The following is a 25,453-nucleotide window of genomic DNA, read 5'->3' as shown; positions in this document are numbered from 1 at the left end:
TGACCAGAAGAGGGTTTTGGCAGCTGGCGTTACCTGTCGTCAGTTGGATGCCCATGACAAAAAACAACAAACTAGTCCCATCAGAAGCTCTTTAATAACAACCTCGAGCCGCCTGCACCATCAAATCTCCACCTACAGTATCCTCGGCGGTAACAAGCATCGCGCGTTTTAGTGTTGTTACGACGCGTCGCGTCATTCTGCGTTCAAGCCCAAAGCCTTGTCCAAGAACGCCACGTAGAGCCAGAACCTTTGACTCTGCATTAATGCTCCAGGTCGGTTTCAAATCAGGTGACGGACTCCATGGAAGTGCTTTACCAAACCTGAAAGGATTTCGAAATAACATGGCCCGATCCCATCGGGACACCCAAGATGGGTGATCCGTGCCTGGAGCGTAGAGTAACACATCTGTGTTCTGCATGTCGACGAAAGCAGCAGCGACAGAGTCCATGTAAACCTCCACCGTCGATTTGTCATAGTCAGGATAGAGGAGCTCACTGCCCCGTGTAATACTCATTAAACCATGGAGACCATATATCATATCTCTTGGGTCAGTGCTGGAAAAGTTTGATGCCAGATACAACATGTATAGCCAGTTCTTGGGCTGCCGCAGGCGCTCTGTAGAAGCAGTAGCGGCCCACCAGCATTTGGTGTGTCCGTAAAGCCATATGCTTTACTAAACGCTGGCTCCATGATGATATACCCGGCGACCAGCTCAACCTGGTCCCATTCGATTGTCAAGTGACCACAATGAACAAGTCGAGACTGGTTGGCGTTGATTTCTTGAATGACCCAAACCCGTGTGAAATAGGTGTGAGAATACAACCAAGCCAAACATTTCCACATGTCTTTAGTGACGGCCTTGATTTCATTTGGCAACGGTATTAGGCTTCTGTTCTGATACACCACCTCGTGATACACATTTCCACGAGCGCTTAACCCATTAGCTGAGATACCAAGCTTTTAACAAAAGAATTCTGAGATTAGGTGTACTGTGTTGATAGCAGTTTCTGCATCATTTTCTGGTGGCCTGAAATTATCAGGCCACTGACCATGAACTTACCTTCCCCCGCCTTCTTTAGTTTGATACGTACATCCAAGCTTGATAAACCATCCAAGTTCAATTAACAGCAAACTGTTACCACTATGGCATCTGCTACCCGATTCAGACTCGTCTTCAACGTGCCTAAATTATCGTTGGCTCAATGTAAAGAGGCCATTTTCGCTGCTTGAGCAGGTCGCTACCCCGGCCCGGGTAATTATACCGAGTGTTGTTGGACTGTTATTGGGGCCGGCCAGTTTCGCCCTGGCGATGCAGCCAAGCCACACCTTGGCGAAGTCGGAAAGCTTGAGGAGGTTGAAGAGGCAAGGGTTGAAACTATTTGCGTGGGTGAAGACGTTGCCAGGAACGCCGTCAAAGCTCTGAAAAGGTTAGCGATTCCTTCTATAACTCTGCGCACTGCTAATGCTTCTCAGCGCCCATCCCTATGAAGAGCCCTCCTACTCTGCGTATCGACTAGAAGATTTTTGAGGGGAACTTGGATGGCGTAGTGATTAAAGGCAGAGTGGCAAGTTGTACCGGAAAGGCCGTTGATTACGATTATAAGTGTCTGCCATAGCAGGAACCACAGTGGAAGGACATGTGCAGGAGGAGAAGAAACAAAACCCACGATGAATAGTCTATATCAAAAGACTTCTTGAAAAAAAAGTTCAACCGCCGATTTCGCCTGTAATACGCGTCAGCTGACAGTCCGAATCGAGGAACCAGTGTGACGCCCAATGTCAGCACGGCTTATGATACCGGATGATCATCTCTCGGAATTTCACTTCTTACAACTTGATTTGAAACTCAAGAATATGTCTCATATCACTATCTCTAATGTTGTGATCGCTGGTGTAAGTTTGTCGAATTTCAGACAAAGCCTATGCTGACATCCAAAGGGCACCGGACGTCTCGGTCCTTCAACCATCAAGCACCTCCTCAAAAACGGCCTCAAAGTCAGCGTGCTTACTCGCGATCCAACTTCGGCAAATCTCCCACCAGATGTCGATGTCATCGGAGCAGATTACACATCAGCCGAGACTTTAACACCAAGCCTTATAGGTCGCGGGTTTGATGCCATCGTCATCATACTCAACCGCCTCGCCTACGATGCATCAGTGGTTACGATGCAAGCAGCCGTCAACGCTGGCATCTATCGAGCCATTCCTTCATTCTTTGGTGTTTCTCTTGATAATCCCGAGATAGCCAACATGCCATTCATGAAGACCAAGCTACCCGTCCTGAACGACGTGTTGGCAAAGGCTGAGAAGGGTGAGATTACGTACACGGGCATCAATACTGGCATGTTTCTGGATTGGGTGCTTGATGAAGATATCTTTGTTGGTCTCTCTGGCAAAGCACCAACTCGTGTTGCGGACGGTGGAGACATCCCAATGTCTGCAACGGCGCTCGATGATATTGGCAAGGCCATTTCTTCTGTCCTCTCGAAACCTGAAGAGACCGTTAACAAGCTTTATTACATACACACTGTGGTTATGACACAGAATCAGGTGCTGGGATATGCTCATGAAGCTGCTCCAGGCGCGGAGTTTGCTGTTGAACAAGTTGATACAAAGGTGCTTGCCGAAGCTGCGTGGAAGCGGTACAACGAAGGAATCAGAGACCGGGTTTCCGTGAGGGACTTTGTCATTAGGGCGAGTTATGGTATGGGGAATGGATTCTTTGTAAAGACTGACAATGAATTTATGGGGATTAGACAGTGGAGCGATGAGGAACTGAAGGAGGAGATATTCAAGCGCGTGAAGGCCAATCCACCTGTTAGTCTCAAGGTTCCAGAAGGGTAACTTCGTGTGAGGCTCAGGGAGTCAAAGCTCACTATCTAGGCTCTCATTTCTCAGTCATTGATCAAACAATCTAGTTCTCTTCTGTATCTTCCAGCTCATACAGTTGGTCAAATAGCTTCATGCCACGTTCCCCTGACGCCTTTCTCAGTTCTGACAATCGCTTCCTCAGCGTCGAGTATCGATCCACCTCTGCGGGTTCCTTGTAATCAATATCCTCAATTGCTACAGGAGGTAGTAAGTCTGTAAAGGGATTTTGAAATGATGGATTCTCTCGGTGTAGCTTACGTTCGCAGAACGAGAGTAACAACAACGCCATATCATCCTGATCGAAACTTTGGAAACATTTCCTTGCAATGTCTAGTGCACACTGCACATTCGCTTTTGTTGTCGTGCGTACAGAGTGCCATAAAGAACGAAGTAGCTTGACATATTTTGTCCACTGAACTCTCACATCGGCGTCGTTTTCCACATCGTTGACGTTGAACTCTGGATATAAATCCCACAGTCCAGCATTTTTCAGACGTCGCAAGGACAAGGTGCAAGAGCGCTCTTCAATGTGAAGGACTCCCTGAGAAAGGTACTCTCCGTTATCATACTCACTTCTGTTAAGTCGAAGATCACGAAAGTTGTTCTCTTGATCTGAATGTTCCGCATCCTTGAACGAGTTGAGCAACCACTTATCCCTTGCAAACTGCCTTCGTGGGAACTGTGATGTATCCACAGCACAAATACAAATATCGCCTGGGTGACTAAACTGCGGGTAGCAAAATCTCCAATTTGCATACTGGATGACAAACATGAGAGAACTGCTCCATGAAACGAGGTTGTCGGTCACACTGCTACTAAAAGGACCCTTATCTAAATGCTGGTGTAGCATTTGTGAAGCCTCTTTATAGTCCATTGAGAAAATGTCGATCCCGTGACGATTCGCTTCGCCGCACTGGCTAAGTATTGAAGCGATGACATCTTTGTCGTTGCGACCCGTGCTGTTGTCATCATATGCCCGGAACAGGTATCGTGGCATGTACTTTGGAGGCTTGTTGACTGAGTCGCTGAAAACAAAGTTCTCTGGTTGAAATATTGTCGGGCCACCGGGGCAGTTGCATAGTGACTGAATCCAGAACTTGATCCAATGTTCTTTTTTCTCTTCCCTCTCCACCACTTCGCTAGTGGTAAGACAATCCTCTAGATTAAGATCTCCAGAAGGCCTCGTGGCTTGATGATAACATTCTTCCGCAATCTTCCACAAGATGTCGCCACTTTGCGCTCCCTGGATCTTTCCCTGTGCAATCTTCTCTATAGGCTTCTCGAAATGTTGAAGGAGGCCATCTATGTTGAAGAACGTCTTGTCGCCTAGTGAAATGACTTGTCTAACAACAGTCTGAGTTGCAGAGTCGTTTAGGAGTCTCGCAGCTCGCCCAAGCTCAATAGCCCTGTTTTGGGCGGTGCGGACGGACTCTAAATCTTCCTCGTTGAATAGACCACCAGCACGAAGCAACTTAACGACGTTGGCTGCATGTTCCGACAAAGCATCGGCTGCTTCGCCGTAACTACATAAGGCTTCCTTGAGAGGCTTGCGCGGTTGTCTTCTCTTTTTTCCAGCGATTTTCAGCGCATCGATCCTGTTCGCAATATCTCCAACCTCGGCCATAGCCTGGTTTTCGTGATCGCTCATTGTCAGGATATTTGGTCAAACAGGATATCATCGGGATAATGAGGTCTGAGATGGGGGGTTTCTGTCTTGGTGCGGGGTCTTGAATACGGCTTCCGTCATGCAAGACGCGTAGTTGCACAGGAGCCAATTGGAAGACCATTTTCAATCCATTCATGCTGTCTGATGGAGCCTGAGTGCATCCGATTCGCTATATTATTATGTACTGTTATCAAACCACGTGAATGATCAATCTCATGATGGAAAGCTAACAACATTCTACTTTCGTCAAAAGATAACGGCCAGACGGGGATCTCACCTCACGAAAGATCCCTTAATTATAACCATATACTACAAATGGGCATCTTTCTTAGCTTCCTCCGACGACAGCTCATCCAGCTTTGAGTCGAATTTATCTTCCGCGAGCTTTAGTAGTGCCCTGAGCCGACATACTTCATCAGGTTCAGGAAATTGCCTCTCAGAAGCATCCCAACGATCGTCTGTATTATCATGTCAGATTCCCAGATCCTAGAGTAGTTACGACTCAGATGACTTACACAACCAATATGGATGGTGCTTGCGAAAGGTCAAGAGCAGCAAGATGGCATCCCATACATCAATACATCCATGGGGCCTCTTGCAATTTCGCAAGCTTGGTTGAACTCTTTTCCAGATGTCAGACATTCCTCTCTCCAGCAGGCCCGAAGCTCTAGCACTCGATTCGTCCATGAATCCTTCGCTGACTGGTCTGCAAACTCTGGATATAGTTCATATAGGCCGGATGATATGAGATCTTGTAGAGAGAAGACGGACGATCGACCGCCGTGATGAATCACTCCCTGGGAAAGATACTCCCCGTTGTCATATTCGAGACTTTGAGACGAAGCCAGTTTGATTTCGGGTGGGCGTATGACTGGAGTAACCACATGTCTCTTGCGAACTGCCCCCGAGGGAATTTCCTGGTGTCCAGTGCACAGATATGAACAATGGAGGCCGGTGTATGGCCGACGTGCGACCTCTATATAGCGTACTGGATAGCGTTCATCAAAGAGCTAGTCCATGAGACAAGGTTATCCCGTAATTTACCGTCACCGAAGCTGCTACCAATGAAGCAGTTCTTTCTTTCTGGGTGGTTTTATAGCATGTTTGAAGCGTTTATAGCACCTAATGAAAGAAGATTGACCTTCGGTACCAGCGCTCCGTATGGGACAAAACTAAATTCTGATGCAAAGACGGTATTAAAGTTGAGACCAGAGCTTTTTGAGTCGTAGACCCGGAATAGATACCGAGGAACATCCGCGAAAGATAGTTTTATGGTTGCTGAAGGGGAAACGCCCTGGTGATGGAACAGTGTTGGCCCTGAAAGACGGTTGTTCAAAGTTCGGATCATATCTCAGCCTCCCGCTCTTCATCAAGTTCGTCCCTCTGTTCACGTGTAGAATACTGTTTTCGCACCCTGGTACGGCTGTCCATATTACTGAACCCCGAGCATCTCGAGCGGTAAGCCGATGAAGGGTCGTCCCTGGTAAGGCTAAGAAAATACTGTTCGGGATACAGCGAGCCCGAAGGATCCATAGCTTGGTTGTAGCATTCCTCAAGAATTCTCCATTCACTCTCGAGGCGATCATCGATATTGTCAAGCTTCTCGCGCGCGATATCACCACTTTCGGCTTTGAAGTACTCCAGCAGTCCGTGAAGTGATAATTTCAACCAGTGATCGATCAATAGCGCCAGGAACGCTTTGAGCCGATTTCGTGATGCGATTGACGTTTGCATGTACTTTGAATAGTTCATCCTCACTCGCTTTGTAGACAATGTTAGGGTCGTTCAGGAGAGCCACGAGTCGCTGTCCACGAAGCTGCGCCGATGCGACGACTTCATTGAAGTCGCTTATAGAGTCTTGCAGGGCTGATCGCTAATTGACAGGGTATTGATACTAATGTTGATCGGATCAACCGCATCTTCGAATTTAGTTCCCATCGTGACCGAGAACTGAGTGTGCTGAAGCCGACAGCCTGATGTTTGGTGTGAAGATGTCGTGATGCAAAATTGTTGGAGTGGATTCCTCCCCTAGAGAAGCCACTGACGTCTAGACGCACTTAAACCTGGCGCATATTTCGATACCTCCCGACGCCATTGACAACATAGGACGCTATCTTTCGAACCTTGATAACAACAGTATTACAGTCTTTGTTATTTAGTTTATCTGTTCTGAAATAGAAATATAACATGGCAAAAAACATACAACACCGGGGATTCGCTGGTCGTCACCGACCCAACTACTAATCCGGCGCTTCGAAGCTTGACTCTGGGGGAGCGGACGGGACCCCGTATTCTCTTCGAGCTTTGGTCGTATGTGACAGTCCACGATGCAAAATCACCTCAAGAGGTAGTCAAAGATATGCAAAATCATAACTAATAGCTGCAATTCGTTCTTCAAATTGGAGAAATGTGCACATGAGTCCTGCCCTCAACAAGAACCGAGATCTTGACAAATCCATCCCTGTCCGCATTCACTGTCTTGTCGAGATAACTGTATGTCTGGCCCGGAGAAAGACGAGAAATACCAAGGTCGAAAACGCCTGCATCAGCTGAGGGATAGAGAACTAGTTCCAAATCCCGAGATGTATGAGACCTTGCTTTTGCTATAAGGACACCAGGATATGGCACTTCTGAAAGGATGGGCCCTTTCAATGCTGTTTCAGACGGTCCCTACGAGAGCGATTAGATGACATCCTAATCTCAATGACAAGGACGGTGAACATACCTTCTGTACCATCCGATGATATGCCCCAGGTCGGATAAGAGCAGCCGTCAACGCCGCTTGATTCATCAAACACGACGCATTCTCAAGGTCAAGATAATGAGAGCCCGTCGGTGCTGTCTTAACACCCCATGCTCCCTCAAACTTTTTCACACAAGCCACTTTCAGCTCTTCATCACCGTACTCACCCGCAGCAATGGCAAGTTGAGTGTACATAGCATACTCATTCGAGCGATAATTGCCCGGATCAATCTTATCCGCTCCCACGAGTCCAGTCAGCGAGACCTCTTTTGTTTTGGTATCAAACTGAACTGTCTCATTCCGAATGATAGTCCAAAGACGTCTGGAGAAGTTTCTTAAAGGACCGCATCCCATCATGATTGCTGCCAAATCTCCAGCTGCGCCGCATAGACCTGGAATAGTGAAACCTGTCAACTCGGACCTTATAGTCAAGACACTGCCACTGGTCTCGCTAAAGTTCGTGTTCAGAGACTCCTCGAATATTGGTAACAGGACTTCAGTGGACTTCGTTCCAAAAACTCGATCGTAGAGAACTGCTCCTGTCATGCCTTGCAGATTGCACATGACGTAGATCCAATTAGGCTCACATGAAATGAGACAGTATGGACTAGCAGACCATTGTCGCACAAGTGATTCCTGAAGGTCATGAAGACTGTATCTGTAGGAATGCTTTTCGTCAATGTTGAAGACCAGACTTCTAGGCTTTGTATATCTCATATCACCTGTATTGGCAGTGTAAAGCATGACTCCCTGCAGCAAGAACCCCGTGACCATGATATTGTCTTTCTTGACTGGATCCCAATCGAGTGAGAATTTGCCAGTCAAACATTCCCACTTCCAGAAATTGAGAACTTTCTGAGTCAAAGACCGCTCAATGATTCGTTGGAAAGCTTCGTTGACGTAGCCGTGCGCGTTTGGAGTATAGATTGACTGGTAAAGACCGAGTACAAACATCATCTGATAGATCTGATAACGAAGGGCTGCGGTCTGGTATTGGTCGACAATAGTAAAGCCTGACCAGTCATCAAGACTTTGAAAGGCCTGGTCAAACAGGAATTGTAGCTTCCTGAGACTCTCAATGCTCAGTTCTTCATCTTCCTCTCTCTTGGAAGCTGCGGCGACAAGTCTGTCTGTCTCGGCAGCTTGGCGTAAGATGAACTCGTTTCTCGTTGTTCTCTTCTTATAGCTTCGATTCCTTTCAGTTCTTGATGAGCCGTTGGCATACAGGAAGGCAGCGAAAAGAAAACCAGGGGCCCAATAGCCTGAATTCTCCCATAGGGTGTCTCCTGTAGTGAAGTAGGCGCCTAAGATAGACAAGCCCCAGACGAGGAGAGGGAATAAGATTGCTCCGGCACCAAACCACTGCCGCTTTATGTTAGCAAAATCTTGTTGTTACTGGAGAAGTCCATCAATGGGCCTGGCTTACCGCAAAGAGAGCGAGCGGGGCGCTTGCCCAAGTCAGCGCGAACAATATGCCACCAAGTACATTGGCGCTCGCAAGATATCCGGCTCCAGGGAAGACCAGCCCAAGAGCTGCAGCTCTGTATTTTGGCCCGATATCAACATAGTTCTGGAAGAAGATTCCGAGGGCAGTAAAAACCAAGGCAATCCAGACACCAAGCGTGCGTGCCTGGACGTTCTTGCGATGAGGGCCGGAGCCAACGTTTGGCGGGATTAGATGTTTCACATATGGTCCTGGGCGTGTCAGCAACTTCAACTGTTTTTCACGCAAATTATCTAGTACCTACCTGACGTCCCACAGGCTTGTCCATGTTGGGCACTCGACTTCGCTGGACCCATGATTGACGGTGATGGTAGGAGAGTGTCTTGTGCAAATACAGGACGGAGTAAACCTGCAGTCTGGCGAAATTTGTCTGTTCAATATGCCTTTCATATCCATTAATCTGGGGTAGTATCCGATTACCCCAGACTTTGCGGGGTTGTGATCGTTTGTGATCTGGTCATTCTTTTCTGACTATCCACAAGCTAAATGGCAGTTTATGTGTGGGGAGTTTGTCAGAATACCATGACAAGACAACCTAGCCAAGATATTTGGCCCAGGAAATTCAAACTTCCTGGCGAGCTACCTGTTCCTCGAAATCCATCTTTTTGTTCGCTATTCCTACCTAGTTTCTTCGCACAGTCATCGTCAAACGCCCCAATGTCCAAAGAAATCAGATCCCCAAGACCCTATACCTCCGAAGCAGAATGTCTGCAGTACCATTCCCAACTATTCAGCACCTTCGCCGCCGGAAAAACTAAAAGCATCGAATGGCGAAAATGGCAACTCAAGCAAATGTGGTGGATGCTAGTCGACAACGAGAAAGCCATCGCCGAAGCACTAGCAGCTGATCTCGGACGCCACGAGTTTGAGGCCCTGACATCAGATCTTCATGGCTTGAAAACAGATATCCTCGAACATCTCAACCATGTGGAGGAATGGGCAGCTGATGAGCCAGTTACTTCAGCTGGATTCCTTATGGGAACATTAGGAAAAGCGCGCATTCGAAAAGAGCCTCTCGGTGTCGTTTTGGTCATCGGGGCATGGAATTTTCCCTTCCTGCTTACGTTACAACCTGTCATTGCCGCTATAACTGCCGGTTGTTGCGTCGTTGTCAAACCATCTGAGCTATCGGTTGCTTCTCAGAATCTCATGCAAGATCTTGTAGGGCGGTACCTCGACCCAGAAGCCATTAGGCTCGTCACAGGAGGACCGCAGGAAACAACAAAACTTCTTGAACTTAAGTTTAATCACATCTTCTTCACCGGTTCAACAAGGGTCGCAAAATTTGTTGCTGCAGCTGCAGCAAAACATCTCACCCCTACGGTTTTGGAGCTAGGTGGTCAGGGACCAGCTATAGTGACTGCCAAAGCTGACGTTGATCTGGCGGCTAAGCGTATTGCCTACGCCAAATTTCTAAATGCTGGACAGATTTGCCTGTCGGTGAATCACGTTTTTGTCGATCCAGAGGTTCATAATACTTTTGTGCAGAGATTACATCACTGGACACAGCGGTTCTCTGGGGGCGAGTCGAGCCATATGTGCAAGATTGTCAATAAGCGCAACTTTGAGCGCTTGTCAGGCTTGCTGGAGGAGACTTCGGGGAATGTGTTTCAAGTTTCTGGCAATGGAGGGGGAAATATGCTGAGACCGACTGTTGTTACCGACGTGGGCATAAATGGTAAGTTTCTTGGCTTTCTTGGTGCAGCTTCGGTTCTAACTTTTCTATAAGACTCGCTTCTAAGTGAGGAGTTGTTCGGTCCCATTTGCCCAGTCCTCAAAGCGACGTATAAAGATGCAGTTCGCCAGACCAGTAGGTAAGTGAACAGTCATAGCCAAGGCAAGTATTATGTGCTGCTGACATGAAATAGTGGTCCTCACCCTCTCGCAATCTACATCTTCAGTTCAGACCGCTCAGAGATCGACTATAGTAAAATTCCTCCCCACTGACGAACAGGATCCTTGCTAACACACTGAACGCAGTCCTGAAGAATACCATATCAGGCGGTGTCACCATCAACGATGTTCTAATGCATTACGGCGTACCCGGCGCTCCATTCGGCGGTGTAGGTGATTCCGGTCAAGGCTACTATCACGGCAAATACGGTTTCATGGCGTTTACCCATCAGAGGACCATCTTGGAAATGCCGACTTGGATGGATAAGCTTATGGCATTTCGATATCCCCCTTTCGACATGAAAAACATGAGCAACTTTGTGGTTAAGAACAACCTGGGTTTCCATCGAGGAGAGACAATGGAGGATCAGGTGGTCGGGGGTGATCGATCTTGGCTTTGGGCAGGAATTGGGGTCTTGGTCGCTTCTGCGATTGGCATTGCTGTGAGGAACCGTCAGAGTATTCAAGGAATACTTTTGTAAATTTAGAACAGAGAACATAGATGGTCAGGATTTCATAGTAAGAACACAGTTATCATTTACTCAACCCACCACTACAAGGATATCTTGTTCAGATAAAGCAGGCCAAGGCCGGGTTTTTTTGTCTACTTTTGAACATGGAATGCCTGTGCCTCAACGATAGTATTTTCTATTACTCAATATTGCAATCCTTAACCTTGCTGTTAACCATTTGGGTTAGTCATCATAACCGTTTTGTCAAACACGACTTGTGTCGGAGTTTACGAATTCCTTTCCCAATTTGACCCTAGTGTCTTCACCGATCCAACGCTAACACCCGATGCAGGAGCTTCCCCAGCCGAGGATCATATTGTAATTATGCCTCTCACAACCTGTCATTCTTTTCTGACTGCACCTTTATTTTCTGTGTCATGTATACATGACATTACCTGTTCTGGTGGCCGCTTATGCATAAACGGTCACTAGGTCAGCTGCCGAATTCTTCACGTGTCAATCACTAACAGTGTCACCGCAGCACCGTTACTACTCAAGGATCGCCTCCGTTCCGTCAATCCGCCTCACTGAGCGCCATTTGCCTTTCTATTCATCTTGCTTTTACTGTGTTTCGCTGCCCAGAAGAAAGCAATAGTTCAGGCACAATGCTCCCTCCTAACGCTACCAACTATGTTTCATCACTTCTCTCAGAGGCTCATGAACTCTCACAGCCATTACTTGATGGACTTTCAACCTCTCCTCTCACTATACCCGTGTCATTGGCGTCTGCACTAGGCCTCGGCTACTTGGCAAACAGGATTCTAGTCAGCAGGGCTCTGAATCATGGCACCAAAGCATACTTCGATTGGAATAAGGAGATTGTGTTGGTAACTGGTGGATCAGGCGGCATTGGAGGCGAGACTGTGCAGCAGTTGGCCAGCAAGGGTATTCGTGTGGTTGTTCTTGATGTACTTGCTCTAACTTACAAGGCTCGTGAGTTACCTCCCCTCTTGATAGCATGGAGAGGCACTTACTATTGACAGCATCGAACGTTTACTATTATAAATGTGACCTTACGAATTACGAGCAACTACAAGAGGTGGCTGGGAGAATTAGGCGGTAAGTAACATGTATGAGCGCTTGTTTATATATGCTGACTTCACCTATTAGTGAGGTTGGCGACCCTACAATAGTTGTAGCGAATGCTGGTGTCTGTCGTGGAAAGCCTCTATTGAAAGCTACCAAACGGGATGTTGACCTGTTAGTTCACAATCATATCTAACCAAGGAAGTTGAACTAACTCGGTACCCAGTACAATTGGAGTCAACACTCTAGGTCTCATTTGGACCATCAAGACCTTTCTCCCAGCAATGGTATCCCGCAACCACGGCCATCTTCTCATCGTCGCCTCACAAACAGGATACTTGGCCACCGTAGGCATCACCGACTACGCAGCCAGCAAATCAGCAGCCATTGCTATTTACGAAGGGTTACATACCGAGATCAAGCACGTGCACAAAGCTACCGCGGTCCGACTTTCGTGTGTCTCACCGAGCCATGTACAAACCCAGATGTTTACGGGTGTCAAGTCTGTTCCCGGTATGTCGACTATGACGACCGAGTATCTGGCGGATAAGATCTGTGGTATTCTCATGAGTGGAAGGGGTCAGAACATTATTGTTCCGGCTGCAGCTGCAATGTCACCTTGGGTTCGTGTGTTGCCGGGTTGGGTCCGTGTTCTCCTGCAAGATGCGGCAGCTCCGGCGTTTACCGACTTGAAGCCTCATGATCCTTTTAAAGAAGCCAAGTAGACAGGCATTACGTTCTATAAATAGCTCATTCTTCAATAAGAACTTATATATAATATACTCTTTGAAGTCAAGAACGTGTTGTGCTGCAATTTACAGCTTGCTCATCTCCGATACAATACCTTTCATAGCCATCAGATACAGCTTGATGCCACCAGGCTCACTGAAAGATAGAAAGGATCGATTCTATATCACGTACCTTATAGAAACTAGCTTCGACTTAGTGTAAGAGTGGCAGAAGTTCACTCCTATTACTATCAAATTCTTCGCTATCGCATGCCTTCCCCAGTACGTTCACCAAATCCCAGCCTGTTTTGGTGGAGTATTTCAACTAAGTCGTCCTTCATTGACCCTTGAGCTGTTCCAAAGCACTACGGCACTGCTGAACCCCATTCCTATGCTAGACCAAACTCTGTGAGATGTTTTAGTCACCAATGCTCATGATCGACGTGGATATAACTTACGGAGAAGGCGGCGGTATCCAACCAACACCAAGTACACAGGCTACAGATAAAATATTGTAAACAACAGCCCAACAATGGTTTTGCGTCACAATACGTCTCATACGCCGTGCCAAGAGTATCATCAATGGAATGCGACTTAGTGGAGAAGCCTCGGATATCATCAGCGTGCCATCAGCACAGTCACTATCAATGGACTGCATTTCTGAGCTTGCGACACAGATACTGAACGACGCTGATGCAAAGCACAAAAGGTCGTTGTAGTTATCTCCAACGTAAATAGCCGGTCCGCGTTGAAGAAAGCGGGCTAAAATGCAAGACTTTTCTTCTGGAAGGGCATTGGCAAATATCATGTCCGAATCAATGCCTAATTCGCGAGCAACAGAGGTAGCTGAAGCTGCATTATCGCCCGTGATCATTCCGATAGTTAGACCCAGATCCTTGAGCTGACTTATAACTTTCTGAGCATCGGAACGGACTGTGTCTTCGAGTGCAAAAACGGCAGCCTGCTTTCCATCCATGGCTAGTACAACAGTCGTTGTAACTCCAGTTCTCATCTTCACGGGAGTTTGACTGAGATCAACGGAAACTCCTGGGCTCTCGATATATGTACGGCTTCCAATTGCCAACTTCCAAGTGGTGGACTCAGACCCGGGCTGAGTGGCTGTCACAACAGCTTGAGCGCCGCGACCAAGTTCGTACTTAATTTCTGATACCAAAATGGTACTTAAATACCCAGGCTTCTCTCCCAGCTTTGAATAACTTTCTTGAAAGAGAGCTCGGGCAACTGGGTGGGTGATCCCAGCTTCGACCTCGTGGACAGCCCTCCACAGTATTTCTTGCTTCTCCAGTGTCTCCCACTCCTTAGAGAAGCTCGCATGTATAACTTTCAGGTCTCCATGTGTGAGAGTGCCCGTCTTGTCGAAGAAAATGGTTTGAGCAGACGCGGCGCTTCGTAGTCTTGCATAAGTAGTCAATAACCGGACTCCAAACTTTGATGCTTCCACTGATCAAACTCCTACGTCAGCTGCATTCCTTTCAATTCTCTCGGGGTCACATACCTGTCGCCAGTAATTTACAAGTTGGAATACTCAAACTCAGTGAACACGGGCAAGCGGCTAGTAGCAACGCTGAAGCTCGACCCAGCCCATCTATCCAGCAGGTCTCGTTCGCGAATACAGGATACACGGTCAGTAGCGTGATTGCAATTATGATAACAGCACTTGAGAACCATGAAGTAGCACGATGAAGCTGGGGTTCTGAGTTGGCCAGCTCCGCCGTCACGACGGACGTCAGTAGTTCACCCAGGCGAGTAGAACGCCCACAAGCTGTTGTCCTACAGACGAGCGATCCTTGTTGCACTTGACCCCCCGCATATATAGCATCATTACGCTTAACGGTCCTAGGCTCCAAGGAGCCGTTGATCCAAGTCTCCAAGATAAGCGCTGACGCTGTACTCTCGACCACTCCATCGCAAGGTATGTGCTCTCCCTGTCTTACAATAACGCTGTCGCAAGGAGACAGCAAGTCGATAGGAATAGATGCATGTTCATCTGTTTTGTTGCAAACCATAGCCATAGCAGGTACCAGACTTGAGAGCGGGGATGCGAAGACCCGATCTCGCCGGGAGAGAATGGTCTTGAGTAAACGGCCACCAAGAACACTCGTAGACAGAATTGGAATGACCTCCAGGGACTTGAAATCCATGCGATAAGATCTATTTATCCCAGTCTGTAGAGAATCAGCCACAGCTTGTATAAGAGCCAACATAATGCCCAGTGATGCAAGAGTTGCCATATTTGGTCTTTGCCCATGCCACGCCGAGCGAAGTGCCTCAAAATGAAGTTGAGATCCAGCTAATAGGCTCATTGCAACAGCGATATATGCAATTAAGTTTATGTAACTGTTTTGAGTCGTCCATAGGCCAATGATGCTGCGCGATGCGAAGAAAAGGACTGAAGCCGCAGTCGCCACGAGAAAGTCCCGTTGGCATGAGTTAACATGATGTTGCTGGGAGTTTGTGGGCTCTTGTATCATAGACAATAGACTAGCCCAGCTCTGGGAGTCAGAGGAAGGTAACGAGTGTGCGTCATAGCCTGCAGAGCGAATTGCATCAATGATCTCCCCTTCTGTCACAAGGTGATTGTTGAATTCTACTTGGGCCCGAAGTAGTCCGAGTGAAACAGTAGCCTTCAAGACCCCGGGGATGGTCTTAATGATGTCTTGAACATCGGATACACAGGACGCGCAAGTAAGGCCATCTAGACTTAGAATTCTGACCTGAGCACCTTTGACTGGTTTTGGTCGTTGGGGAGGGGCATGGTCAGCATAACTTTGGCGTGGATAAAGTGCACAAAGTTTCTCATGGATATTGAGAAAGTGGAAGACGATATACGCTCCAACAGCACAACAAGCCATGTTCCCGAAATTGGATGATTGACTAATAATATGTCTCGAAACCTCAAAGCCAAGCCAATAATAAAGAACAATGCGCGTATCATACACTATTTTGAGCCCATTCCCATTTAGTTTAGCCGTGGTTTGATGCGGCCCACTAATACTTGCTTGCATTAGGCTGACAATGATATTCCTGACAATGATATTTCTGACAACGTCTTTTCTGACACGTATTCTTCTGACTAGATCAAGCCACATCGCGTCACCAGCAGTAAACCGTCGCCGATGGCGCAAGATCTCGTTGCGTAACAGCTAAAGCAAGCCACATGTCAGTGCACAACCTGCAATCTCCGTGATCATCACTTACCTGTCGAGCAGTCCAACTTTGGATATTTCCGCGCAAAGTCTTTACTCAATTTCCACTCACAAAAGTCATCGAGCCCCAGAAACTTGGCTATGTCGTTCGCCTGACTCTCCTCCACAGGATTGTCATCTGGACTCGGCGCCACGGCGTTTATTTGACGATCTAGTTCCTGAAAGATAGCCTCTTCGACTATATCGTGCTCAGAAGAGTACCATTCACCGACCTCAGGGCCGATCTGGAATAGTGTCCATGATGGGTCTGTGAAATAACTTCTCGGAGGGGTTTTTTGGTTCTGACGTCTTCGCAGGACTTGGTTTTCGAAGATATCGAGAATATTGACTGCGACGCTGTGGTTAGCAGGTTCTATGACTGAGTGTAAGACAAGGTCTCTGAGAAGCTCGTCAAAGTCGGTGGATTCCGCGTCGAGGACGAGCTGATCTCTGATTTCAGGCCAGTTAAACAAGTCGATTCCCCAGAAATGCGTGGGGTTTTTGGATTGGAGTGGTGTTGGCCGGAATGGAAGCGGAACAGAATTCTTTGAGTCGATTCCAAGACGCCAACTAATGACTCTTTCGATGTATTTAGCCCCGTTCCAGTTATCGTTAGCTTTGAGGTCATTGGTAGCGATTCAGTACTGCTCTTACCACTCCATAGGCATAAGACTCTAACCCCACGCATCGCATGGAGAAGCGCACAGCAGTCTTGACTATCTTGTCGACCATCTCGGCATTATTACCGGAGTCGTGCAGGTTATCAATATGACGGCGACAAGCTCCAAGGAGTCTAGAGCCAAAGATAGACATTGACGTGATACTGAGCTGATTTGGGACAAACAAAAGCGATCTTGGTGATAGAGACGATATGGCAGGATCTATGAAGGTATCGCCAGGCTGCATTGTGCTTGAGGTTGATGCTTCGTGTTCTTGGCCTGCCATGGATAGATCTAAAAGAAACGACGCGTCCTTGAATATATCTGTCTGGGGGTTGGTTTGCTCCTGGATGTCCTGAAAAGTCTGATTGTTGATCGAGGGATCAAGAGCAGATGGTGTTTCGTGATTGGCTAATTCCGTGCTTGGTGCAGGTTGCTGTGCTTCCGGGTTTTCAGCGTCTCGCCTTCTAAATACAGATTCAAAAACCTCATCATCTAATGCCCGTGTTAATAATACCCCTGCGAGGGACAGGTACAAAGTGATACTCACCCGCAGCAGCGTTGGCAGCTTGACCGAAACTGAGTAACTTCTTGCGCAACCGCAGCAAAGCATCTTCCAGCTTCCGGTTCTCAGCTATCAACTTAAGATGCGCATCAAGAAGAACAGAGTAACGGTCTTGAGGATCTGAGCCAGTGGCTACCTTTTGCAGTAGGTCAATCGTCTCCTCCAGGTTACGGATGTAGGTGATGTTTTTCTCGCGAAGACACTGTTGCGAAATGCGATTTTGCGCTCTCTTGCGCTCGGATGGATCAAGTGCGTTGGCAGCCTTTCTTTTAGTTGGAGGCATGACTTGGGGTAAGGGAATGAAGTGGTGATAAATCCCTGACAAGGTTGTTTTGTGGGGGCAGAGTTGGTCTTTATGGTTGTATCGAAGACAAGGGTTACGGGCTTTCGGGGCACCACGATCCCCGAGTTCCCCGGGTTCCCCCTCAGTAGCCTCGAACTAACCTCAGATCTTCCCCACAACCACGCGACGCTTTTCTCCTCGGTTATTCTCAGTATTTTTTATCACAAGGATGATAAACTTCTTCACAAGTTAACATATCTCGTTTTACTCTCCTTGGCCTTAGTAAGTCATAAAGTCGGTTTAACACAATATAACTATTTATTCTCTTCACCATAAAGATAAGTATGATTGAAGGGCACGATCAAGCAAACGTCTGCAGGACCTCGTCTCTATGCTTCTCAAGATAGTCCGAGAATTTGGTTAGGCGGATCGGGTATTTCTCCAACTCCTTGAAGTCAACCTGATACCCAACTTCGTTCGCCCACAATTCGGCATAGATCTTGGGGTTTCTCAACGCAAGATCTTTCGCTTCTTGCTCACCATGGAACTCGATCCCAATGTCAACTCCGCTAACTCGGCTCAACTCCTGCACAATCTGCGCTGGTGTAAGCGACTCGACGCCCAAGTCTATCTCATGCTTGTTGAACGCCAGAGGTTCAGTGATTGCTGCCGCCGCAAACTTGCCAACGTCATTAGGATCGACCACCGTCATCGCAGTCTCGGGCTTGTATGCCGACAGGAAAACCCGCCTCTGACCCAATTCGGGAAACATGAAAGATGCCGTCGGCTGGTGATAGTTGTTCATGAGAAAGGCCGGTCGTAGAATTGTCCAGTGTTTGATGCCAGATTCTCTCACCATTGACTCGATGTGGGCTTTGTTCAGCCAGTACCACGCCATGGGGTGGTCAGGCCCCCAGTTTGGAAACTGTTCATGCTTTCCTGTCATAGTGACACTGGAATAGACTATGCTTGTGACAGTTCCAGATTCAATAGCAGCGTCGATGATATTCTTTGCGTGAGCTACCTCCAGGTTGGTGTCGCGTAACGCCGGCGATACGTTAAGAAACACGGCAGTGGCTCCTTTGACCGCAGCCTTGAGTGAGGATATGTCATCGAAATTGCCGGGGAACAGGTGTGCTCCGAGGCGCTGGAGCTTGATGGCGGACTTGGATGATGGGTCTCGAACAAGTGCGTGGACTTTGACGCCGGCATTGAGAAGTTCACGAGCAGTAGCACCGCCCTGGGTGCCAGTTGCTCCAGTGACAAATGCAATCGTCTGAGACATGGTCTTGAAGTGAAAGGTAAACGTATTTGGGGCAAAGGAAGTGGTGAAGCGATGGGTGAGCTCAGCTCCAAGTGATGATTTTGGGGTTTTCTCAAGAGGTATTCTGGAAGGAGGATTGGCATAGTTTAAGTAGTTGGCCACGACAGACTTTTACCACGAATTGTGCCCGCATAGCCGAAAGAAGAATACACCTCGATGATGTGGATATTGGCCGGGGTCTCTGGGGGCGATTAGCAACATTACGGTATCCACGTAGACATACGAACCATCTACCCTGTAATGGTCTGAATTGTAGGTAGAAACGACTATTTTTCCCAACTATCACGTTGAATGGCACGCTGTGGACTTGCGGATACGTTTGAGGCGGACTTGGCTATTCCGTATTTAGTAACCAGCTCGACAGGATGTCGAGGCTAGTCCAGGTTTAGTATAGAGGATTACAAAGCATGGGAGACTCCGGATACAGAGTACGGGGCATCACATAATTACGACGCTACCCAAGACATCAACCCGAAATCATGCTGTTTCACAAATGACAGCGTGAGCAACATGGTCTATTGCGGTAAGCCCAGCAGAGCGTGCTCGGAGTGTCGAATCAAGAGGAGAAAGGTATATCCCAGTCGTCCTATCCTTAGAGATCTTAGCGTGTTAACAGATTTGGGGCTAAGTGCGACTTGTCGAGGCCTGCATGTCGTCAATGCCGCAGGGCCGGTTCCAGATGCGATGGATATCGAGGGGAGGAGTCTGTTACCTTCCGAGATCAAACTACCGAGACTTTAGACAAGATGTCATTCTTTTCCAATCCAAGTCTACTTCCTGTTTCGTCCAATTACAAGCAGGGAGTCTCTGTACGGCCTAAAGTCCACCAGTCTAAAGATCGACCCAACCACTACCCTTGGTTCAGACTTGCAGTTACGCCAGAAGACGAAGCTTTACAATTCTTTTTTCATCATTACGTTGTGCCCGAGTCTGGACGGTCCCCCACTCATCCCGACTGCCACGGCATCATCTACAAACGAGCAACAGGACCCGGGTACTTGGCCGACCTCATCAATGCTGTCGGACTAGCCGGTCTAGCGTACATGAGGAGTAAGCCCACTCTCATCTCTGTAGCGAGCCAGGCGTTATCTCGCGCGCTTCACGGCATATGTGCCGCACTCATGGACCCCAGTGAAGCATCATCCGACCAGATGCTAGTCGCTGTAATGCTTCTGGCGTGGTATGAAGTAAGCCTTCCTTTCCATGAAACATAACTTCGGCATGATAATAACCCGAAACAGACCTCCACTTTTGGCTCCAACGCGAACTTGAGCTCATGGAGTAGACACGTCGATGGGGCCTTGTCATTAATACAGCTCCGAGGAGGAGGCCAGTTACGCAACAGGATCGGCCGAAGTATTTTTCTTCATTTACGCACTGAGATCGTAAAAGACCCTCAGGAGTCTAATATGAGCTTAATTTCTGACTTTGAATAGCTCATCGACTGCCTCCAGCGAGGGCTGCGGGTACCAAAGGTCTTGACAGACTATATGGCCGAGGCTCGCAGTAATGAAACAGAACAAGAAGCGCCTGCTGCTCGGTTAGGAGACATTATTGTCAACGTCTGCGCCGTTTTAGCCTTAGCTAAGGAAGAGATTACGGACGAGATGAATTTGTCTTCGTATGTTTCAGCACTCTTGTCGATTGATACAGATCTCAAGGAATGGGCCCAAAACCTCCCAGTTGAATATGAGTACAAGACTCGAACCCATCCAAGCGCTCGGGAAGAAGCAGAAGTTTTTATGGGACGATATGATATATATTCCAGTGTGGAGATCGCCAACACATGGAATTTACAACGCTGTGCGCGTATTATTCTCCGCCAGGCACTCGTTGAAGCAATATCGAATCGCTTGCCCATCTCGTCTTCGCTGTCGATCCTATCTTCTTTCCCTGTATCATACACAGACCTACTCCTCAGTTCAGAAACTATTATACAAGAGAGCTCCAGTGATATATGCGACAGTGTCCCATATATCTTGCATATTGACGTGGCAGGCAAGTCGAGCGACCTACGAGCCGCTCATGCTGTACATCTATTATGGCCACTTTATATCACAGGAACAACACATACTGCCACTGATGCTTTGCGGCATTGGGTTGTATCAACGATGGAAGATATCAAGGATGCTACAGGGATTCAAAAGGCAAAGCTCATAGCGTTGTCTCTACAGCAGCGGTGCTCCGAGGCGGTGACATTTACGTGCATAGGTTAAGATGCCAAAGCAACACCACGAACTAAACGGATCGTAATATCTGAGTTCGATCATAGAACAAATTTCGGTAAAATGGACATGTTAACTATAGATCTCGGTAGGCAAGCTGAGACAGAAAGAACAGGCTTCAAAATTGGGGTTAAAAGAGGGTAAAATTCTTGATCTAGTAGTATAAACAATCCACTTAAATGTCCCAACTAAGACCCCGTGTTTTATAGGTTTCCTTCTAGTCCTAGATCTTGCCTGTAATTACATTTCTCTGACGGTGACTGTTTTTCTTGGTTTATAAGGACAATTTTTCTTTGGTGTATAAACTGTGATTAGAATAGTATATTGTAGTTCGGAAGACGGCATTCTGATTTCATATGACGTGAACCACGGTACACCAATAAAGCTATTCAGCCGCTAGCATCACAATGATCTTATCATAACGTTCATCGGCACTTAACTTCACTTTTAATTAATAAAACATGGGGCGTATGAATGTGATTGTATTTTTAGGGGGAAACGTCGTGCAACAATCCACTCCTACCTGAATCCGCATCCCTCAAGACATTTCACCCATAGGCGTGACCAACTTCAAACATGCCCATTGATGCGGTGATAGGTCCACAGGACAGTTCGATGCAGGTCCCAAGTCTATGAAGCCTTGGAGTTGTGTGGAGGTTGTGCAGGTAGAATAAGGCCAACACCAGAGGATGTTTGCAAAAAGCTTACTCTGGAAAATATTCAAATCTATGTTTATATTCGTGCAAATATGATAAGCGACCATGCTTAATTCCGCAGCTAGATAGTAGCGAAATACGATTCTTAAATATCATAAGCTTCGACTAACAAACAGTGCATCAAACTTATATTCTTACCATGTTGGTAGCCTGCATTGTTCCAAATGCATTTTTTCTGGGACTTTTTGACTTTGATTATAGACAAGAGGCATATCTTGAAAGACTTCATTGGCTACGGACCCCTACAGTATGTTCTATGATGCATGCTTTCATGTTTAGTTTGGCTTTCAGCTAAAAGTTACGAGGTATCTTACAAACAGCTATATTATTGGGATGACAGAAGCACCAGATCCTATTCCACTAGCACCCGGCTCACTCGATTATTATCTCATCTAGCTTGCCCTGCTCTCTACCTCTACGAAACATTGCTCTAACCAGACTCAGTTGCACATCGCTACCCCCTGTGATCTCTAGAGATCCAGCTCCAACCCTTCTGAACCGTGGAATATCTCCACTAGTACGTGAATTTGTGTCTGCCATCGTTAAAATCAAGTAGTATGGACCACGAACATTGTAGATTAGATCATTCGACTTCTCTACCCAATTAAGCGGTACAGCAACCAACTCAGATAATTGTTGGCATAGCCCATTAAAAAGACTTGTGGGCAAGCCGTATTTCGGGGGATCCCATCGCACCTTGATGCATAAACGTGAATCTTGCTCAAGAAAAAACATTCTATTTCTGTCGTCCACGGTGCACGGATGTATTATATTGGCGGACAGGTAGATCCAACCACTAGTCACTTTGCCAAATGGACTTTCATAGTTTCCAAATTGACCTTTACGTCTCTCAGAATTGCGAGATTTTCTGATTCATCGTGGTAGTGGTAATGAACTGGGTGATTCACAGAAGCCCAGGACCAACTTAGCGCCTAATAGGTACTAGGGTCTTTTCGCTTCAATTCGTGATCTAGGGCAAGCCAGAAGAAGTCGCAGAAGAGATTGTGCTTCCACAATCATGTAAGATACTCGCTGGCTGGCCCCTGCTGGGCAAACCCGAGAGACACTCTGGCAGCTAAGCCACCCAAGGCTGGGAGCTTATCGCTGTCCATGGTTATGTATCTTTGTGTATATCTTGCAACCATAAAGTTCCAATCAACCCTGATTTGTCTTTCGTCTTATTCTCGCCCCTCTCTCTTTGGTACATTAAACGGTTGCGGGTGGCTTACAGGTTCAGTGTGCCCCTCCTGTGCCTCAAAGCACGATTCGCATCCAAAGTACATCTGTGCTTGAGCGAAGTGTAGCGTGCGAGGGGAGAAATAGCGTTCCTGAAATGCCAAGCAGCGTTTCGATAGTGGATCTTCGTCAAGGTCGATTATTCGATGCGGTGCCCCTACATGGCTATTCGGCATTGGAAAGACTGAAACGTTTACGGGAGTATTGCCCCCCAGAAAAGTGATATCGGTATAGAATGATTCTGACTTGGGGCGCATAAAGCCTTAAGAACGGTTCTTGGACTTGGTAGCAGCGATGGTACGATATGTGTTTCTATATACGTCGCACATTCGAGCGGACCCGCGGACCCAGTCATCATTGGAATCTTGAATAATACAAAGGCTGTCAATCCACAGATAGGGGAGGTTCAGTTTGTGGGTCACCCAAAGTGCATTCTGAAAAGTTCTTGGAAAAGTTTCGATTGATATTCCGCTATACAGCTGCTGAGCTGCACTGGTGTTCAGTGTAAGAGGCTGGACCGACCCCCAGCAATGACTGAGAGCAGCGTAGTTTGTATTTACAGGTACAGAGGTGCAAAGGGTGACTGTTTTTGTCGCTTCGTCGTATTTTAGTAACCTTGTTGGTAATAGATTGGATACATGTTAATGTCCATGGTGGGATGTACATTCTAACAACCTTTGTTGCATAAATTCGAGGCCATCTTTCGATTGTGGTGTAGATGGGATCTTGCGTCTCTTAAGGACATCCGATAGGGGACTTTCTGCGATCTTTCGTCAGTCAATGAAGACGTAAATGCCAGGTCACTGATCATGCTCACCTTGATCAACAGCAAAGCCAATCGCTCCAAGGAGTGCATGTATAGTAAACTCTTCCTCTCTATAAGCCACAACTTGCACCCCTTGCCCATTTTTCTGGCCAGATAATGCAAGCTTGCATAACGCTATATCTGATGAGTAAGGGCATGTCTGTTCAAACCGTTCAAGGTTGCTCAAAGTGGGTGTTATCGTATGATAAATGACTCAACACAGATCGCATGTTGAGGAACTTTCCTGCAGCTCCAGTAATCCCTTATAATACGGGACAAGATGTGCTCCGGGAGTTTGGCTCAAGAAATCGCGTGACATGTAGGTGAACATGTTTTGGTATCTGACAGGATATATCAGCTATGTCTTTCCGAGTAATGTGCTCGGCTGACTTACGCGCCCTCCAGATCATTAGGTAAGGCTTTTAGCTCATCTCGAATGTCTTCTAGGGTATTCATCTGCTCCAGATTATTCAGAAAAAGTCGGACATATAAAAACATTCCTAATTTAATCCAAGTTATTAATGCTACTAGCCTTCTTGATTTTAACTGGCATGATAGGGCTTATCATTCGACTTGTCCAATATTGGCGAGACAGACTGGAAGAGCTTTTTTTTTTTTTTTTTACTGCTAAATCGAAATTTTGATTTGGCATTCATACTCGTCCATTTCATCGAGTCCATCAACAATGATGTATGTACACCCAGCTGTCGTGAGAAACAACTTAAGCAATCCCAATACATAAATCGTGTTTCCTTGAAGCTCTCGCTCCTTTGAATCAGTAAATGATTCATGCAATTCGACGAATACCTCAACAAAACACTGGGAGCTACAGATGCAGGTATGGCCAAGCGAGAAGGATGGCGCAACGACGGCTATATGATGGGAACCGGAAACCCAGCAATTCCTATGGTTCAGATGGCGATGCCTCCGTCAGTTTACCATGCTCAGAGACAAGCAGCTGCTATGAACTATGATCGTGATGATGATAGCGATTCTAAGACGGACAGTGATGAGGAATCTAATGACGATGTGAAACAGGCTAGGAAGGGGAAGAGTGGAGCTGCGCAGAAAGAAGGTTCTGCGACGACTGGTGAAACTCCAGGCGATACATATGGATGAGTTTCGTGAGTATATGATTTGGAAAAAGATGAAGTTGCAGCTTAAGTAATATGTATGTATCTGCATAACAGCGATAACTATATCTATAGTAAGAATAATTATTATTTTATCTAGCAATTAGAATGCGATTAGTAAGTGGGGATTATACTGACCTGAATACAAGTGATACACCTGAAACTAATGCATGCACGACTGTTTTGGGCAACGTGCGGCTCTGAAACTCCTCTTGGCGAAATGGCCAAAGTCCCCATAAGAAACAATCCCACGACTCAGCACCAGAACCGTTTCATTTCACCAGCCTCATTCTATACGATAAGGCCGTGCTAGTCAGCATTGAATCTATTAGCTTATTATGCGCTCGGGAGCTATTAG

General features: G+C 47.0%; 11 protein-coding genes across 11 annotated transcripts; 5 read left to right on the top strand and 6 right to left on the bottom strand.

Annotated features, from left to right (window-relative positions):
- Positions 1-91: 91 nt before the first annotated feature.
- FOBCDRAFT_276054 (uncharacterized protein) lies at positions 92-690 on the bottom strand (the record flags this gene model as incomplete). The annotated part of the gene is made up of 2 exons (XM_059611511.1): positions 92-615; positions 675-690. The coding sequence occupies 2 exons, from the start codon at positions 688-690 to the stop codon at positions 92-94; spliced, it is 540 nt and encodes a 179-aa protein (XP_059465217.1).
- Positions 691-1,847: 1,157 nt separating this feature from the next.
- On the top strand, positions 1,848-2,876 carry FOBCDRAFT_226960 (uncharacterized protein). Its single transcript, XM_031185673.3, has 2 exons — positions 1,848-1,893; positions 1,939-2,876. The coding sequence occupies exons 1-2, from the start codon at positions 1,855-1,857 to the stop codon at positions 2,842-2,844; spliced, it is 945 nt and encodes a 314-aa protein (XP_031036808.3). The 5' UTR covers positions 1,848-1,854; the 3' UTR covers positions 2,845-2,876.
- On the bottom strand, positions 2,798-4,609 carry FOBCDRAFT_262367 (uncharacterized protein). Its single transcript, XM_059611292.1, has 3 exons — positions 3,242-4,609; positions 2,877-3,084; positions 2,798-2,807 (listed from the first exon to the last, which is right to left on the bottom strand). The coding sequence occupies exons 1-2, from the start codon at positions 4,517-4,519 to the stop codon at positions 3,067-3,069; spliced, it is 1,296 nt and encodes a 431-aa protein (XP_059465216.1). The 5' UTR covers positions 4,520-4,609; the 3' UTR covers positions 2,798-2,807; positions 2,877-3,066.
- Positions 4,610-6,931: 2,322 nt separating this feature from the next.
- On the bottom strand, positions 6,932-9,052 carry FOBCDRAFT_137794 (uncharacterized protein; the record flags this gene model as incomplete). Its single annotated transcript, XM_059607987.1, has 4 exons — positions 6,932-7,207; positions 7,263-8,642; positions 8,707-8,997; positions 9,029-9,052. 4 exons carry the CDS (start codon positions 9,050-9,052, stop codon positions 6,932-6,934), a joined length of 1,971 nt encoding a protein of 656 aa, XP_059465215.1.
- Positions 9,053-9,441: 389 nt separating this feature from the next.
- On the top strand, positions 9,442-11,159 carry FOBCDRAFT_136824 (Aldehyde/histidinol dehydrogenase; the record flags this gene model as incomplete). The annotated part of the gene is made up of 4 exons (XM_031185678.2): positions 9,442-10,462; positions 10,514-10,598; positions 10,653-10,711; positions 10,765-11,159. The coding sequence occupies 4 exons, from the start codon at positions 9,442-9,444 to the stop codon at positions 11,157-11,159; spliced, it is 1,560 nt and encodes a 519-aa protein (XP_031036813.2).
- A 635-nt stretch (positions 11,160-11,794) lies between these two features.
- Positions 11,795-12,940, top strand: FOBCDRAFT_276049 (uncharacterized protein; the record flags this gene model as incomplete). Its single annotated transcript, XM_031185679.2, has 4 exons — positions 11,795-12,122; positions 12,173-12,248; positions 12,300-12,389; positions 12,442-12,940. 4 exons carry the CDS (start codon positions 11,795-11,797, stop codon positions 12,938-12,940), a joined length of 993 nt encoding a protein of 330 aa, XP_031036814.2.
- Positions 12,941-13,397: 457 nt separating this feature from the next.
- FOBCDRAFT_241288 (haloacid dehalogenase-like hydrolase-domain-containing protein) lies at positions 13,398-17,656 on the bottom strand (the record flags this gene model as incomplete). The annotated part of the gene is made up of 6 exons (XM_059610346.1): positions 13,398-14,404; positions 14,460-15,838; position 15,902; positions 16,223-16,728; positions 16,829-17,272; positions 17,355-17,656. The coding sequence occupies 6 exons, from the start codon at positions 17,654-17,656 to the stop codon at positions 13,398-13,400; spliced, it is 3,639 nt and encodes a 1,212-aa protein (XP_059465214.1).
- A 354-nt stretch (positions 17,657-18,010) lies between these two features.
- Positions 18,011-19,055, bottom strand: FOBCDRAFT_226956 (uncharacterized protein). Its single transcript, XM_031185682.3, has one exon. The coding sequence runs from the start codon at positions 18,939-18,941 to the stop codon at positions 18,018-18,020; it is 924 nt and encodes a 307-aa protein (XP_031036817.2). The 5' UTR covers positions 18,942-19,055; the 3' UTR covers positions 18,011-18,017.
- Positions 19,056-19,726: 671 nt separating this feature from the next.
- On the top strand, positions 19,727-21,196 carry FOBCDRAFT_276045 (uncharacterized protein; the record flags this gene model as incomplete). The annotated part of the gene is made up of 3 exons (XM_054705177.2): positions 19,727-20,167; positions 20,222-20,365; positions 20,417-21,196. 3 exons carry the CDS (start codon positions 19,727-19,729, stop codon positions 21,194-21,196), a joined length of 1,365 nt encoding a protein of 454 aa, XP_054561152.2.
- A 1,097-nt stretch (positions 21,197-22,293) lies between these two features.
- On the bottom strand, positions 22,294-23,414 carry FOBCDRAFT_203540 (uncharacterized protein; the record flags this gene model as incomplete). Its single annotated transcript, XM_059609064.1, has 2 exons — positions 22,294-22,617; positions 23,151-23,414. The coding sequence occupies 2 exons, from the start codon at positions 23,412-23,414 to the stop codon at positions 22,294-22,296; spliced, it is 588 nt and encodes a 195-aa protein (XP_059467401.1).
- Positions 23,415-24,751: 1,337 nt separating this feature from the next.
- On the top strand, positions 24,752-25,081 carry FOBCDRAFT_203539 (uncharacterized protein; the record flags this gene model as incomplete). The annotated part of the gene is made up of 1 exon (XM_031185686.2): positions 24,752-25,081. The coding sequence occupies one exon, from the start codon at positions 24,752-24,754 to the stop codon at positions 25,079-25,081; it is 330 nt and encodes a 109-aa protein (XP_031036821.2).
- Between the last annotated feature and the right edge of the window lie 372 nt (positions 25,082-25,453).

The sequence above is a fragment of the Fusarium oxysporum genome, chromosome VI (genome assembly GCF_013085055.1).
Source record: "Fusarium oxysporum Fo47 chromosome VI, complete sequence".
Lineage (NCBI taxonomy): Eukaryota > Fungi > Ascomycota > Sordariomycetes > Hypocreales > Nectriaceae > Fusarium > Fusarium oxysporum.
This window is presented reverse-complemented; position numbering and strand designations above follow the sequence as displayed.

Coding starts and splice junctions, on each gene's coding strand:
- FOBCDRAFT_226960 (XM_031185673.3), top strand. CDS start 1,855: ATGTCTCATATCACTATCTCTAATGTTGTGATCGCTGGT. Junction 1,894..1,938: donor CTAATGTTGTGATCGCTGGT/GTAAGTTTGTCG, acceptor TGACATCCAAAG/GGCACCGGACGTCTCGGTCC.
- FOBCDRAFT_226956 (XM_031185682.3), bottom strand. CDS start 18,941: ATGTCTCAGACGATTGCATTTGTCACTGGAGCAACTGGCACCCAGGGC.
- FOBCDRAFT_262367 (XM_059611292.1), bottom strand. CDS start 4,519: ATGAGCGATCACGAAAACCAGGCTATGGCCGAGGTTGGAGATATTGCG.